The sequence below is a fragment of the Synchiropus splendidus genome, chromosome 1 (genome assembly GCF_027744825.2).
Source record: "Synchiropus splendidus isolate RoL2022-P1 chromosome 1, RoL_Sspl_1.0, whole genome shotgun sequence".
In the NCBI taxonomy this organism is placed as follows: domain Eukaryota; kingdom Metazoa; phylum Chordata; class Actinopteri; order Syngnathiformes; family Callionymidae; genus Synchiropus; species Synchiropus splendidus.
Window position 1 is genome coordinate 64,007,247 of NC_071334.1, and position 15,637 is coordinate 64,022,883.

Genomic DNA, 15,637 nt, shown 5'->3' on the forward strand with positions numbered 1-15,637 from the left:
AATGACGGGGAGCAGATGTGGTAGCCTGGGCCTGAACTCATGGGACAACTGAAGAATGAGCTGCATAAGAGGGTTTGTTCTCAAAAGGAACAGTGTCAGAGTTTGCTTCTGAAAGTTAGGTGTTAAAAGTGCAAAAAAAAGCCAAGAGTGTTATGGAATATTGAAGAAATAAAACTTTCTCAAAGCCCACTATTTCATCATCATGCTAATATTTAATGTCAGCGTTTAGGAACACCTGAAGGGGAGACGGAAGAGCGTATGAATCCAGACAGAGCGCCGGGAAGATAAAGGTAAAGAGAGCCATAGAGAGGGATAAAGACTCTCTCTGCGACTGGTATATCACCAGGTACCATCCTGGGGCTCAGCAATGGCAGATTGCATTAGAGATATGGGCCTGATATTTCATCTAGCGTTTATTACATTTAGTTCACATCAATCTGCTGGCAGCCTGGAGGTAAGAGCTCTTTGGCAGGTGGTCGGACTCCCCCTGAAATGAAATCCTGAATTAAAGTGCCACCTCAGACATGAAGGGCCAACAGATTTGATTGCTGCAGTAGAGTCTTGGGTTGGACACGCTACATAGTCAGAGGACAGCTGGCCCGAAACCCGCGGAGGAAAAATCGTCAGAGTTGAGTCCCCTTTCTCTCGCTGACGGAGCACTTTTCTTGGTTTTATTAGGGTTTAAATCGCTCAAGAGGGGAGGGCAGCGGTGGAGGGTGAATGCTGATGAGCACTCCCTCGCCGACAGGTCCCAAGCCTCAGTGTCTACGTGCAGTTATTTTTAAGCGTCACGGAACGCGCATGTCCTTGTCGTCTCTTAAAGCTGCAAGTTACAACAAGCATGACCACAATACTGGCAAAAAAGAAGGTATGGGTAACAAGGAATGGCTGCTTCGTTATTTGTGACTTTATTCTTCATAAAGAAAAAGTGTAAACACAAAGTGCAACCTCAGACAACCTGAAAATGTTGCGCACATCCCTGGCCTGCATGCAGCATTGTAATGCTCACACACATAACAAAGAAGAGGCTATGACGCTAGCTCGCGCTCTACATGAACAGCGTTGTGTTTGTACTGCAACAGATGATGCAGCTCATCGTACGTTCTGCTGAGAAGGTGATGGGATGCAGCCTGCCACCTCTTCAGGACCTGTATGTCTCCAGGACCCAGAGACGTGCAGGTGGGATCAGAGCCGACCCTTCTCTCCCTGGACATGGACTGTTTGTTCCTCTTCCCTCTGGCAGGAGGCTACGGTCCATCCAGACCAGAACCTCCCGTCACAGGAACAGCTTCTTCCCCTCGGCCGTCTGACTGTTGAATTTGTGATCAGTCTTTGTTATTTTATTTTATTTTATTTTAGACAGCACTTTATTCCAAAGCACTTTCCTAGTTGGTGGGATCCCCACTGACCATGGCAATAAATTGGATTCTGATTCTGGTCCATCCATTTTTTTAGGTTCATTTGAGGGTGTGTATAGACATTCTCTCTCCAGGGGTGTCACATGTTGACAATGGTCAAGTGGACCTTTGTGAATGTTAATGCAGGGGTCAGCCGTGCATGCTGACGCCTGGGCGTTACAACAGAATCCAGTGCTTCCCCTCCCACAGCATTTAGTAACGCTCAAAGACAGCTGGGGTTACGATGAGGCCGCGGAGGGTGACGATCAGACCGCACTTCTGCCGTGACTGAAGTGTAAATACCCTATGTGAAGCGTGACGACCTGAACTTCCTTTCTTGGATTGTCACAAAATACTGTCTGAGAAGACGTCCACTTCCGATTCCCAGTGACCCACAGTGAATTTCCCCGCACTCGTAGATGAGTGGCTGAGAGAGAAGGCACTGGAGGGCTTAGCAAAACGCACAGAAGCATAAAATGGGATCGAAGGCAGCAATATTCCAACATACTCCACTGCTGTTTCAACACCCCAAAGACAAATCCACCCTCTTCACAAGGCCAACGGGTTGGCGATCAAGGTGGTCCACCTTTTTTTGAATAACGGTGGGAGAGTGAAGCTGTTTTAAAGTGGCTTGAATGCTCACACAATTACTCACACGTAAACGCCTTTCGCCACCCACGCTCACTGACTCCTCGATCACACATACACTTGTGTATATGACAGGAGATCGAGTGGGAGTGTGTGTTAGAGGGCAGGCCAAGGCTTCGGTCCCTCCAGGCAACAGTAAAAAATAACCCCTTTTTCAATAAAACTCTCAGTGGAAAGGAGAGGAGAGCAGGCATTTGGGTTCTGTCTGCATCCCCTCCCTCCGTCTCCTCGCCCTGGGCTGTGAGAAACTGCTTGACACAGAGTTTATCAACAGCTGAGACGTTTCCCGTCCCGCTAGAGTGGAGAAAGTCCGACGTGCTACAGTGTTGTGACACTGCGGTGGAAGCATTATTACCCAGAATAGTGACAGTGAGATAATTATGCAACGGCTACCCTTTGACAGACGTGTCAGAGTCAGAGACGGAAGGGAGAGTAATAAAATGCTATTTTCTCTTCACTTGTACAGTCTTCTGTTTCCGCACAGTGACGGTCCACCACACACCCCTCCACATTGTAAGGAGTTATAGATGAACCAGGGTCCCAGATTGTGTTTATGTTTTTGGTACAGGCTCAGAATATCCATTCAAAACAAGTTAGCTTGGGTGAGATGAAACGACAGCTGCACAATAATTGTTTAAACATCAAGACATCCGCACAGTTAACACTAATGGTGGTATGACAAGCAGTCACGGTCAAATATAGCAGCAAAAGTGGTGCCGCAATATTAAAAAAAAACTCAACAACCAGACTTCACATTTGGAGTTTGGCCAATCTTTTTGAATAATAGTTGGCTTCGGCCTAAAATCCTCTGTGATTGTGGTCAGTTAATTCCTCTAAAAGTAGCATGCAATAACTTATCGTAGGCCAAATAACTAGCAATACTGAATCACGGGCAGCTGAAGAAGAGTAGTCAACAGCAGAGCGCAGTTTTCTTGACTCATATTGATACTGAATGAAAGGATGAGCTCAGTTTTGGCAGTAGGTGTAATTACACCCAGACACTTATAGAACATCAGCACCCCGAGGCCTCATTCTTTCTAATCCAGAGAGATGGAATGGTCGGCGAGAAAAGGGAAATAAACCAGCATGATTGCAGACTCACGCAGCCAGATGTACCCAAACATGGACCAAGTGTCTCAAACTGTGAGTCTTTGTATAAAAGCAGAGTAAACACACGAGGATGACTTGTTCCTCTCCTCTCAGACAATGGAGGAGCATATGATTCTACTTATTTCCATCCCTGAGAATGGAAACTGACCAACTCAGTCATGTCCAGCCAACCAGATGGGCTTCCTTCTCTGCTTTCTGTGCTCGCTTCTGCTCTCTCCCTCCACCGACATCCCTCTATATCTCTGTCCGTCCATCTGCTGACTCCATCAGCCCAGCCAGGCCGAATGTCTCACATACAACATTTCAAATATTGCCTGGCATTTGGTTATCTGATCGAGGAAGATAAGTGCATGCCGGAGGGTCCGGATGATGTCGGGAAAAATCATTTGGCTTATTTTTAAGGACATTACGAGACAGACAAAGTCTTCTTCCAGCTAGTTGGCAGTATGAATGACAGCTGTGGCGCTAATGTTTCACGAAGAATAAGAAGTTGTTAGTAGTCGCAGGACTTAGCACTTGTGTTAGCAGGAGGGAAATAAAAGATGCAGTAAGAGGAGTCAAATTGGCCACATAGATGTTACTGTATGGAATGCTAGTAATAACACAGGTTTTGTGATACTAGGGACCGATGTTTTAGAAGCCATCACATTACATTAAACAGTTCTATTAATAGTGAAACCATGTGAAACGGTTGGTCAGAACTTGGGTTTCACTCATGGTTTTGTCTTCAGGTGACACTCAGAAGTGGACTGGAACCATAGCAATGTGCCTCCTGTCACTGCAGCCAAACTTAACGTCAAGGATTACGTTCTGTGAAACGTAAAGCATTGATATAAAGTAAATACAATCATCCTCAAGTTCAAAATTGTTTTGTGAAACTGAAGCAGAAAACTCGATCCCAGTGAGTGACACTGGAAGGTCAATAACATTGGTCTGTGGGTGGCGGCACATGATGTGCGTAGTGGTGTGAAAGTGAGATGGGGCGGAGTTAAAGTGCCAATAACTCACTGTTGCTGTGGATGCAAACCACAGTCCATTTAATGGCTGCGAGGAGCGCGTGAATCTGCAATTAAAATTTCCACTGTAATCGACCCACTGCGGTCAGAATGTGGAAAATGTTTGTGATTAAACCCAAAACCGCTGACAGTGAATTAGACCAGCAAGTAAAATGAGCGTGCTTCAGACAGAAACCATTGATGTGAGATACAAATGTGCTTTCTGAGGATTTGGTCGACACGGACGAGCACCCGCATCTGAGTCACATTCGACTTTATAGCTCAATTACATAGGAAACGAGTGGTTGGCAACACAAATCTCTTCTGCCTCGACCACCCTCCAGCACTTACTTGCAGTCCAGACGTTCAATCTCAAAATGCGGGTTGAAGTTGAGGACGATGCGCTGCGAGGGCTCTGGTGCAGTGATGACCCACTGACAGTTCTGGTGAGGGGGGTACTCCAGAGGATAACCAGGGGAGGTGATGTAGCCCGCCTCACTGGCGTCGAAGACTCCTCTGCACTCTGATGCTGTCGGACAGAAAGAATATTGTGAATATTGTGTTTGTGTTATGGACACTTTCATACATATAAATGCTTATAGACTGTAAGTCAGCGATCTCAAGGTCTCTAAATCCCATAATGCACAGCAACACCTGCAGCTGGAATAGTTACTGCTACTAGTGTGAAAGGTAAAAAATGTAAAGGTCATCCAGAGAAAAGATCCTGATCCTAGATCCTATTTTTGGTCTCTCACACCGACACAGTTGAGGATCTTGAACTGGTTCCATTCTGGTTACTCAGAACCTTGGTGCTTTCTATCGAACCAGCCCACGTTCATACAAGTTTGAATGAGTCGGAGGGTGTTATAAAGTGTGGAAGTCAACAACACACTGGCAGAGTAACAGGTTGCATCGATATTCCAAAAACGTTTGTGGCTTTACTTGAGAGAATTTGTTTTCAACCAACAAGCTGATGACGAAGAGTCATAGATAATGAAGATACCTGGAATAATGACTGTCCCATACGATTCGCCGGTCAATGATGTCAGTTGTGCCTGCCGTGAACAAACTTTTCAGGTTCCGCGCCAGTTTGTTGGCCTGCTCAAAATTACATTAGGGAACAGGAACTCCCTGCTGGTGTGTTTTAGTTTGAGATCTTTGCCCTGAACTGCTTTACTGCTGGAGTCAAGTGTGCTCAACCAGCAACTATGAAGGGACCGCAGGCCTCTTATTCATAGGTGCCTGTCAAAATGAAAGGTATTTACTGAGTTTCACTAAAAATTTCACCTCGAAAGGATAATCTGCATTGTTTGGATCTGATTTTAAATGAGCTGAATACACTGAAGATTTCATTTAAACCAAAACGCTGCGGTTGTTTAGAGTTAAATAAAGTGGGAGTCCTTTTTTTCTGCTATCGCAGAATCCTGAAATGGACTGCGCTGTCTTTCTTCTGTGAGTCGCAGCTGCGCCTGCGTTTACCTCTATGAAGATGTGATGAGCAACAGAAGGACAATAAAACAAAGAAAGCAATTTAGGCTGTCGGTTTGGGGGAAGTTAGAAAGACTTTTCCATTGTGCGTTCTCAATGCGAGCAGGAGCGCATGGGAACACTATTAAAACAATAAAAGATGATCATTTAGCGAGTGACACACACACACACACAGAGACACACAAGCGCACAGCGTTGTTCACCCACTTCCACACCCAAGCTCTTATCTCTCCACATCCCCACTGGGAGCGTTCTCCAAGTGTAATTGTTGCTCCGGCAAGCCAATCTGCAAACATTAGAACACTGATGGTATCGCACTCTCCCAGGAACAATAGCCTGCCAATGGCATGGCTCCGCGGGCCGAGGCAGGAAGTGACACACAGACGGACTGTCTAGCGGGGTTCTGGGGGTCACCCCGACCCTGTAATGAGAAACTAATGCGGCAACAAAGTCTCCATTCTCCGCTCGTGCCTTGACAGCTACTGCTGCTCTTGCGCTGCGCCTTATCTCCCGCAAACACGCTAAACATATAAACTCACATGCACATACAAAAGGAGCACATATTAGAGAGACACAAGCCCAGTGAGACATCACACAGACATCATTCTTCGCGGACAATGGCCCTTTTATTACTTTTTCATTCCAATAAATTTGCAGGCATTATTATTTTTCACAGGGGCAAAGGCGAAGAAATGCTTTCTCCATGACAACAGAGGGGGAGGGTTCTACCGCAGCGGCGCTTCTGTGTGAGTCGTTCGCCGAACGCTGTTCAAGATGTAATGAAAGTGTGGAACTAGACTCAGAGGGAAAACTGTTTTCTTAATAATGTGTTGGGTCAATAGTGGCCGCAGGAGTTCGTGACCCACCTTGAGTCATAGCACAACATATCTCAACCTTATATAGTTATATAGTTATATATATAGTTCGAGGAACGCCTTTTTATGCCTGAAACCATTTAAAATATCAGTGTTATTCTCCATTCAAAGTGTGTTCAAAATGTCTCGATAACCATGGGAACCATTGGTGACACAACATTCTGACCCAGAGTTTACCACAATCGGCATGCAGCAGCATTTAGTGCCACCAACCAGGATTAATCGGGAGAACAAATTTGATTTAGAACTTCAACTCTAGGATCAGCTTCGACTGTTGCAGACTTGCAGAGAGTACTGTGTTTTAACAGTGGGCCATTCAAAATACCCTATTTTGTGGCCTCTATTTGCCAGAACGGAACAGAACAGCTGAAGTCATGTGGTGGACCCTGTACTTGGAATGCCACTTGGGTTCATATATTCTGATGGGTACAAAACAACACACACATTCTTCTATCTCACCCGGATCTGCTTTCAAGGACAAATTAACTTGACAGTATCATGGACCGGAGACAAACTTCTCCGTAACTCGCAGCACAAACAGGTGGCAGGTTTGATTATGGAGCCGCCGCTCCGGATCAATCTTGGCCACAAAGGAGAGAAAACCTTTTCATTTTTTTCTTGGTAAATCTCTCTGAAAGCATCAATGAAGTAAGTGGCGAGGAAAAAAGGTTTGAAGTGTAATAGAGCCTTCAAGTGTTGACATTTCCACTGCCTATTGTGCTTAAAAGGCACACTTAAGAATCTCTGACATTTGATAGAGCTGTGGCTTCCTCACTCTGTTACTGCAGAGAAGAGACGCCCACGCACGCCTAACAAGAACACATGCTGACTCCTACAAACATGGAGCCATTCAATTCATTCCATAATGTGTAAGAAAAGCAAGTGGATATTTCACTCATGTAACGCTCCGTGTCATTGAATAAAGTGTTGTGTTTCACTTCAGGCATCCTTCACACCAGGGGCGAGCAATTCATTCCCCCGGAGCGTTCATATCCAGAATATGTCAAATACATTTTCAGGATTGTTGTTCACTATTGGGAGTAAATGAACAAAAAAAAAGAAAAAACATATTTTCACAGGGGCAAAATTCATATTACTAAAAGAATCTGAATGCATCAATTAAATGGAAATATAAGAACTGAGACAAAAATATTCACTAATTTCACAAAAATTGCAATATCATCTGATGGTTTCTCTTAGAATGCCACTTGGTCTTGAATGAACCACAGCCATTCCTATGTTAGTGAATGCACCACACGCACAGGTGTGTTCATTTGCAGTGTGACTTCCTTCTCTTCATCTTGTGTGAATACCTGAAGGTGAGTGAAATTATTGTCCTGAGCTGTGTAGTTATGCTTAAACATCTTGGCATGCAGAGTCTGGCGCTGCCTTGCACTTGTGTTGGCTGTGACTGGCCAGGTTTTTCAGTATTAACCGACTGCATAATATTCCTGAAGGATTTGTTCAAGCTATGAAAGACTATGTAACTGAGTCGACTTGTGTGCACATGGTACTTGTTATAGTGATTATTTCCATTGTTTACTGAGCACTTTCAGTAAATCTATGGCAACACCAAGGTCAATTTCAGGAGGCATTTCCCTCCACTTAATTATGAGGGGAAAAAAAGTTTTATGCTCAACAAACGTAAGCTCAGAGGATATGTAAAGTAAGGAATTTTATACTTTTAAAATAAACAAAATGTATGCACCTCCGCCACATCAATGAATACCCTGCAATAATCCCAATATACCCTTTGAGATATACTATATTTTGTACAGGAGGCCACAAGCACCCGTCAGTCAGAGAGGCAGACGTCAGAGGAAACTGAAAATGTCAACAAAAAGAGAGACGAAGATGGAGAGAGGGAGCGCGAGACACATCTTTATCTCCTACACTGGTATAGACAGACAGCTATTGTTGCTGAGACGGTGTGCAGGAGGCTATCAGCACACGCAGCCCAGGCAGATTAAGCCGTTTGGGGAGAATCCTGCAGCTTCGGCACTTTCTCCCTCAGCTGCCCATTCAGTGGCCTGAGGAGGATGAGGAGACTGTGAGAGGAGGGAGAGCGCGGAGAGGCGGGTGAGGGATTATTGTGGGAAATATGGAGTGAAAGGACTCGGGGCCATGGTTAAAGAGAGACTGATAAAGAAGGGAAGAGGGAGAACGTGAGACATGCAGCATGATCGCGACATCAGTCGGCAGAACGCTGAGATGAAAACAGGCTGGTTGGGAGGAAGAGGTGTCGGTGAGGTTTGAGTCTGAGCCGCCTGCTGTCCTGTGACTCCCTGTAGGCGCTGACCCGCCCGGGAACCTCTGCCAGTCACACACACACTTGTGTGTGATAATAAAGTCCACTTTGCTGACTCTGCATTTCCCTTAGAACAATGAGTCCCATTCATCTTCACATGAGCAGCTTCTTGTGTTCGGGACATCATTGCTGCTCATCAGTCACATTTTATGAGATTCAAGATTGTTAAGGCAACTAATGGAGCACAAACAACCACAGAGTTTGACACTAGATCTAACCAAAGCGCACCTTTATCAACATGGACCGTTCAGTGACTGAGAGTCACGTGGTGCTGTGACTCTTCTGCTTGCCTTTTGGAGGAAATAGCATTTAAATTTGTGTATTTCTTCCCTTGAAAATCAAACATCAACAATGGATGGATGTAGTTGTTATGCAGCGCTTTGTCTGTCTCAGCTTTCGCAAAAGTGAAACCCACATAATATCACATTAGAATACATCGCTAAGAGGACACCGATTACAGGGACAGATGAGTGTACTTTTCCGTAATGAGTTAAATACACAAGATGTGAATATTAGTCAGTAAAGATGTTCCATTGTGTCGCCCCCTCTGGGGACGTTTGCATCAGCGCCAGTCCGCCATTTGTGCTTTTAATTATTGTTGGCGTTTGCATATACTCTGCATATTTTATGAGCCCGTGTAATCCATTCACATCCATTTTTCTGGCTGTGCTTTCATCACTTCTATCTTAGAAAATGTGCACAAGTCTGCATGTCTTAACTCCACAATACAAGTGTGTGTATGTCTGTGTGTGTGTGTGGGGGGGGGTGCCATCACTTTCATTTCTATTAGCTGCCTTATCTGGGAAGTATGGCGTCACGCTCGGGGATAAGCTGCGAGTGTGAGGAGAGAGACTGATAAATCCCTCCATCATTCCTGGTGTCTGTAGCCCCTCCCTTTTCTCTCTCACCCCCCCTCCCTCCACCTACATTAATTAAAAAGCGCTATCGCCGTGAGTGAGGGAATGTGAGGGGAGAGCGGGCCGCACTCATCCATTCAGTCAAGAGCAGAGGTTGTCTCTGCCACTGCTTTTAATCTCACCATTCCACACTAGACTGGCCCCGGCCGGGGGTGAGGAAGAGGAGGAGGAGGGGGCAGAAGAATAGGGGTTCGTGTCTTAAAGATGACAGGGATGAAAATAAAAAAAAAGGCGAACAAAAACCTGATTCGTTCTGGTGTTAAATTAAGTATAACTTCTTCAGTCACTTGTTGCAGCGAGGGATGAATTATTCAGGCTGGATCAATGCTCTTCTTACTTTCAAGGAAACATTCGCAACACCATGTTTCCGTAGGTTAACACAATACTTTGTTGCTCATATTTGCCTGCAAAACAACAGAAAAGCCACTCGAAATACATGTGAAGAACAGGCATGTGTTCAGCATGTGACGCCATTATTCCTTCCAACCTCATGTGGCGTGGTTTGGCAACACAAAATTCAAGCCACTGCATCTCATGTGACAAGTGGGAGTCGGTTATGAATCGGTGGCTTGTGAGAATAACCAACTTGAAATGAGACGTTTATAGCCAACTTGTGATCGGCGAATAACTTTCAAAACCCTGCTCGGGGTCGGATGTTAGCTGGCGAAAAAGAACAGATTAAAAAAGGATACTCTTCCCAAATCCTCTTTTCCTTTCCCTCAATCCCCCTTAGTACTTCTTCCACGCTAACAGGATAAGTGGCCGATGCTAATCAGCCAAATGCACGGCGCAGGCCGTCGTGATCAATGGCTGAATGGATCAGTTAGGTAAACAGATGGTGCCTGCAGGCCGCCGGTGTTTTGGTCCAAATCCCACCTGGCCACGATATCATGTCTCTCGCTGTTTACATCTTACAAAAGCTTTTGCCGCACAGATATCCGCACAAAACATTTCTTAAAGACCTCTTTTCTTTCGACTTTAACCCCTCGTGGGTGAAGACAATGCATCTTAAACACGTCACGACGATTCTACCTAACCCTCCAGCTGCCAACAAAGCCGTCCCTAAGCGCTGGCTAAGACCCCCCAACGCGCCAAATGCATCAGAATGAAACGCAGGGCTCTGTTTTATTTATGGGGGTCTTGTTTTTAATTTCACCCTGAGAGCAACGGGCTGTTTCGGGGCTTTGCGACTCTCATACCTGACTGATATCGAGCGAGCCGCACCGCTTGTCTTGGGCTATGAATGCTAATCGTTGACCTTGTTTTCACAGCTGATACCATTGAGACCAAGGGAGATTAAAACGGGAGGAAAACGCCAGGAGCCGAAGGGCCGTGAAGAAAAACAAACAGAGTGAAAAGAGAGATATAAATGACTAAATGTAATCACAACTTTCTAAGCAAATGATTAGAAACCCGGCAACTCTGCGGCCGCACGCCCACCCACTCTATAAACATGCAAATGAGCTGCTTAATGGCCTGAATATTAATGTGGATGGTAACGAGTAATTAATGTACGTGTCAGGGAGTCAAACTACTGCGATTACAGTACGAGTGGAGAGAAGCTCTGTCTGCACCCCATGTGACAGCGATATCATGATGGTCCAAGACTTGTCTTCCACTTGGAAATGACACCCGCATTAATATTCACTGGAAACGTTCTCACCGACACAAATGAAGACGGTTCATCTGTCATGGACGGACGCGGCCAAAAAGCAGGGCTGATCTACTTTGAATTACCCGCCGCAGTATGTCGGTATAAGAGTTGATCTAGTTCACCTTCAGTTGGAGCATCCATCACGTGGGGGACGCCTGCTACTGCTTTACTGTTCAAAACAGCCCATGAAGGCCGCCGCCGACTTCTGATGTTTCTCATCTGGTGCAGCTTCTAGTCCAAAACACGCCCAGCTCTACTGTACGTGCGGCAGAGTGGCCACCACTGAGCGTTGACATCCCTCAGTCAATGTCAAACTGTGGGGCAGCGATGCGAATTTAGCCACTAAACACAGGGTTCAGAGGCATGTTGGGTCAGGTACAAGTCTCTCTAGCAAATGGTACAAGTATGAATGAACAAAGTAGGAAGGATTACAATTCACATTTTGTAATCTTTCAAACCAACCAACAGCTAATCATTGAAAGACAATGATAAACGGTGAAGTGCCACAGTTTCTACTTTTATTTTAAAGCAAAAATCTGCCTGCCCATGTGCTCACTTTCTCTGAGTCACGTCAGTCGACAGCCAACTTAAAGCAGCCTCCGCTCCGCATCCAGTCCCATTTTACTCCCTGACCCCAGCACGCTTTGATGTTGACCTCCAACAATCCCCCCCCTTTCACCCGTCCCCCTTTCTTCAGGTTATAGCTGGTGGATGCGTCGCAATGAAACCTTTATATCTTCCTGCCATTCTTCTACCTCTCTCCGCTCCCCCTTTTCCTCCTCCTAAAACTCCCCTCTGTTCTGTCTCCAATCTGTTCTCTCTCGCTTTTCCTCCGGCATCTGTGTGTAATGTGGCTCATGGAGGGAACATGGAGGGAGGGACATGTGGTGTGGAGTCTTGGCAGCGAAGAGAAACGAGAGGAGGAGAATGGAGGGTGGATCTTCTCGCTGCCAAGAGGTCCACATCTGCCTCTGATCACCAGCAGAAACACACGCTCAGATGCATGTCCTTTAAAAACTAGTAGCCTAAACAAGAGGAAGAGACTGTAAGCGTGAGACAGGGCTCTTTTTAAAGGAGGCAGCGGGTGGTGCTGTAAAGGCACAGACTCCTCGATCAGCCAAACAAACGGCAGCCAGATGTAGACAACTGAACCTTTTCCTTAGAAACGTTGGCGATGCAAGTATGTTTTTGCCTTGACTTTTGTGTGAAACAGGAGGAAAACTGGGCTCGCCTTTTGTTCCTCACTCAACTTTTTACAAGCAAACACACGTGGAATTAGTTTGGAATCATTTGTTTAGTCATTAACAATCATGACGAAGAAACCAAATGAAAACCATTAAAGGAAAGTTCAGCCATGCAAGCCCAGCTATTTTAACGGAACCCTGGGACGCACAGCGGTCAGGATGTGAGGCAAAAGTGACGTTTAAAAGTAAAATAAAGAAGGTCACAGTCAGTCACAGAAGTGTCGTCATCAGCCATATAAACCCCATATCACTTCTCTGACAGTATATCTGAGTGAATGATAAATAAGAAGCGCTCACAAAGAAGGATGGATTTTAAACACATTAGATCCTCTCATTATGGCCCCAGTGCTACAGTAGATAATCTCTCTACTGAGGTGATGTTTTAAGGAGGCACATTACGGTTATTTATTTATTTTCTACTAATTTGTACATGGCATACAGTACATCCAAAAGTAATAAAAGCGGGATAAAACAGGAAATAATTTAGATTGTTCATCAAAATAAACAATCTTATATCTTCTTATCTTACAACAAAAAACTGCCGTTAATAAACTTTAGTTGTCCTGCCTCATCAAAGCTTAAAACGTTTTAAATACGGTCAGTATTCAGTAAAAATAATGCTACTCCAATGGTTATTTAAAAAAGGTCCACTCTGAAAGTAAGATCTTATATTTAGACTGTCTAAGCTACTCTGTTGTTTCCAGCGAGGCTGGGGGCGCACGGAGGTGGCGGCGCGTGCAGCCCGGCGCCCCGGGCAGCAGCCCACCGCCACCCGCCTCCTCCCTCCAGCAGAGCCCCGCTGAAGCACGACGGAGCCGCGCAGGAGGTGATATCCACAACACCACACTATCTCTCGCGGTTACACTCGTACTGAAGCACATCTGTGCTGGAAGGGCGCCCAACTTTTCCGCACATGAAATCACATTTTCTCGTGTGTCAATGCCCTCAGAGACAATTCCCCCAACTCCCTGATCAGCTAAATTCAAGTGAGAGTTGAAAGCGTGTTATTTGAGTAGCTGATGAAGTTTGAGTCAACACTGAAAAAGACTGGAGCTTACTTTCTTCCGCCGGGGCCGGAGAGAGGTGACACATGGCCAGTAGCAATCCAACCAAAGACCACGACAAATCCATCCTGGAGGAGCGCTGGAACTTTCAATTGCTTCCACTTCAGAGGTGACAAATAGCAGGCGAGAGCTCCTCTGAGGAATTAGAGTTCAACAATATCCACGCCAGTTCAATAATCCAACTTCAACCATTGATGGAGACACGCGTGACAACTACATGTCACCGAGTCTATCGGACCATCTGAGGACGCGTGTCCATCGGTGACACACGGAATCAAACGAGGAATCAAGCAAAAATGAGCGGATTCTGGCGTCTGGTGGTGGTCTCAAGTCCACGGGTCTGGTAAGTCCACGCGTATTTTGCGCACAGGGATGGTTCCTCTTTCCTGCCCAAGTCCTCCACAACACCTCCCAAATCTTGACAAAGCTCCTGTTGAGCGCCAAATACGCGCCACAGCGTTGCGTCCCCGGGCTTCGCGCGGCTCTGTCACTGTGCTCCGGGTTCGGTCCACTCTCTGCGGCATGCGTCCTGGAGGCGTGTGTGAGAGCGTGTGAGAGTCGTCGCGCTTTTGAGCCGCTATCGCGTTACAGTGGCGGCGCCTCGGCTCCGCCCCCTCCCTGATGAAAGGAGGGAGCGCCCCCCCTCCGTCTCCCTCGCTCTCCTGCTCCTCTCTCACCTCCAGTCCACAGACTCTCCCCCTCAGAGAGAGCCACGCTCCCGCGCCGATCACCACGATACATCTGGCTGTGATGCGAAATCAGCAAGGAGTCGATTCGCTGCCATGTTCGAGGCCTTTCCAAAACGATTTCTCACATTATAAGTGGCTTTTTAAATGTGTGTATTACTATTTTTTTTATTTGACCGTGCGTAATGTAGTTGATGTATCTGAGGGTGCTGTTTTGGAGTGAGTGGATTGGTGAGTTTAGGCACGCCAAACCATGGGATAGCACCATTCTGGACATCTTAAAAAAATATAAAGTAAAAAAAAAAAAAAAAAAAAAAAAAAAAAAAAAAATATATATATATATATATATATATATATATATATATATATATATATATATATATATATATATATATATATATATATATATTTTTTTTTTTTTTACTTTATATATTTTTTTAATTTATATATATATATATATATATATATATATATATATATATATATATATATATATATATATATATATGAATGAATAACTGGCATGGGAGTTTGAGGTGTATATTTAGAATCCGGTCCTGTGCGATGTCTGTTGCGGGTCTCCTTGTGTCGCTTCCTACTCATGGAAGAGTTGTAAATGGGAAAAGTTGTTCCAAAATGAAATGAATCGGTATTTTAAAATGCACCACAATACATGTCATTATTGTGGCTATAAATCGCTGATCAACAGGGTGAGTCTCTTGAGAGATGAGGTGAAACTCCACCTCCGTAGAGTCATAGACGCTTCAACATATACATTTTATTTATTCATTCTGAACAGGTTACACATCACAGCAACCAAGATGACAGTACTGATTCTTGCCCTTCAATTTCAACTTCTTTCGTCCAACCAGTGCAGCTTGATTGCAGCTCTTGAAGCTACCATCGCTCACCTCTGAGGACAGCAAGGGGCCAGACCTCCACTCTGACTCATGAACATCTCCACATTCTTAAGTGGCTTAGACCTGTGAGAGTCTCTCCATCAAAGAGGAAAGAATTAGCCTGGGTGGCCTTGTGCAAAAATAAGAGCAGGATTTTGAAAACACAGCACTGTTGCCACTACTACTCTACAGCGTGTACATGAGGAAGTCCTCCTTTTGTAGCACCCAGTAAAATCCTGTAGATGACAGAGGAAGAAAACACTGACAGCAGGGATGTCACTATACCCTTCACTATCGATGTCCATGTCACAGATTCAAGCTTAAGGGTGAAAAAGCAGACAGTTGGCAGCCC

General features: G+C 45.2%; 1 protein-coding gene across 2 annotated transcripts in view; it reads right to left on the reverse strand.

Annotated features, from left to right (window-relative positions):
* The window catches only part of nrp2a (neuropilin 2a), a 60,061-nt gene extending 45,791 nt beyond the window's left edge, over positions 1 to 14,270 (reverse strand). For both annotated transcript variants that reach the window (XM_053866885.1, XM_053866886.1), the window contains exons 1-2: positions 13,695 to 14,270; positions 4,502 to 4,679 (exon numbers count right to left, since the gene is read on the reverse strand). In XM_053866885.1, the coding sequence (XP_053722860.1) occupies positions 4,502 to 4,679; positions 13,695 to 13,767 (251 nt within the window). In that variant the 5' untranslated portion in view covers positions 13,768 to 14,270. The remainder of the gene's footprint in view (positions 1 to 4,501; positions 4,680 to 13,694) is intronic.
* Between the last annotated feature and the right edge of the window lie 1,367 nt (positions 14,271 to 15,637).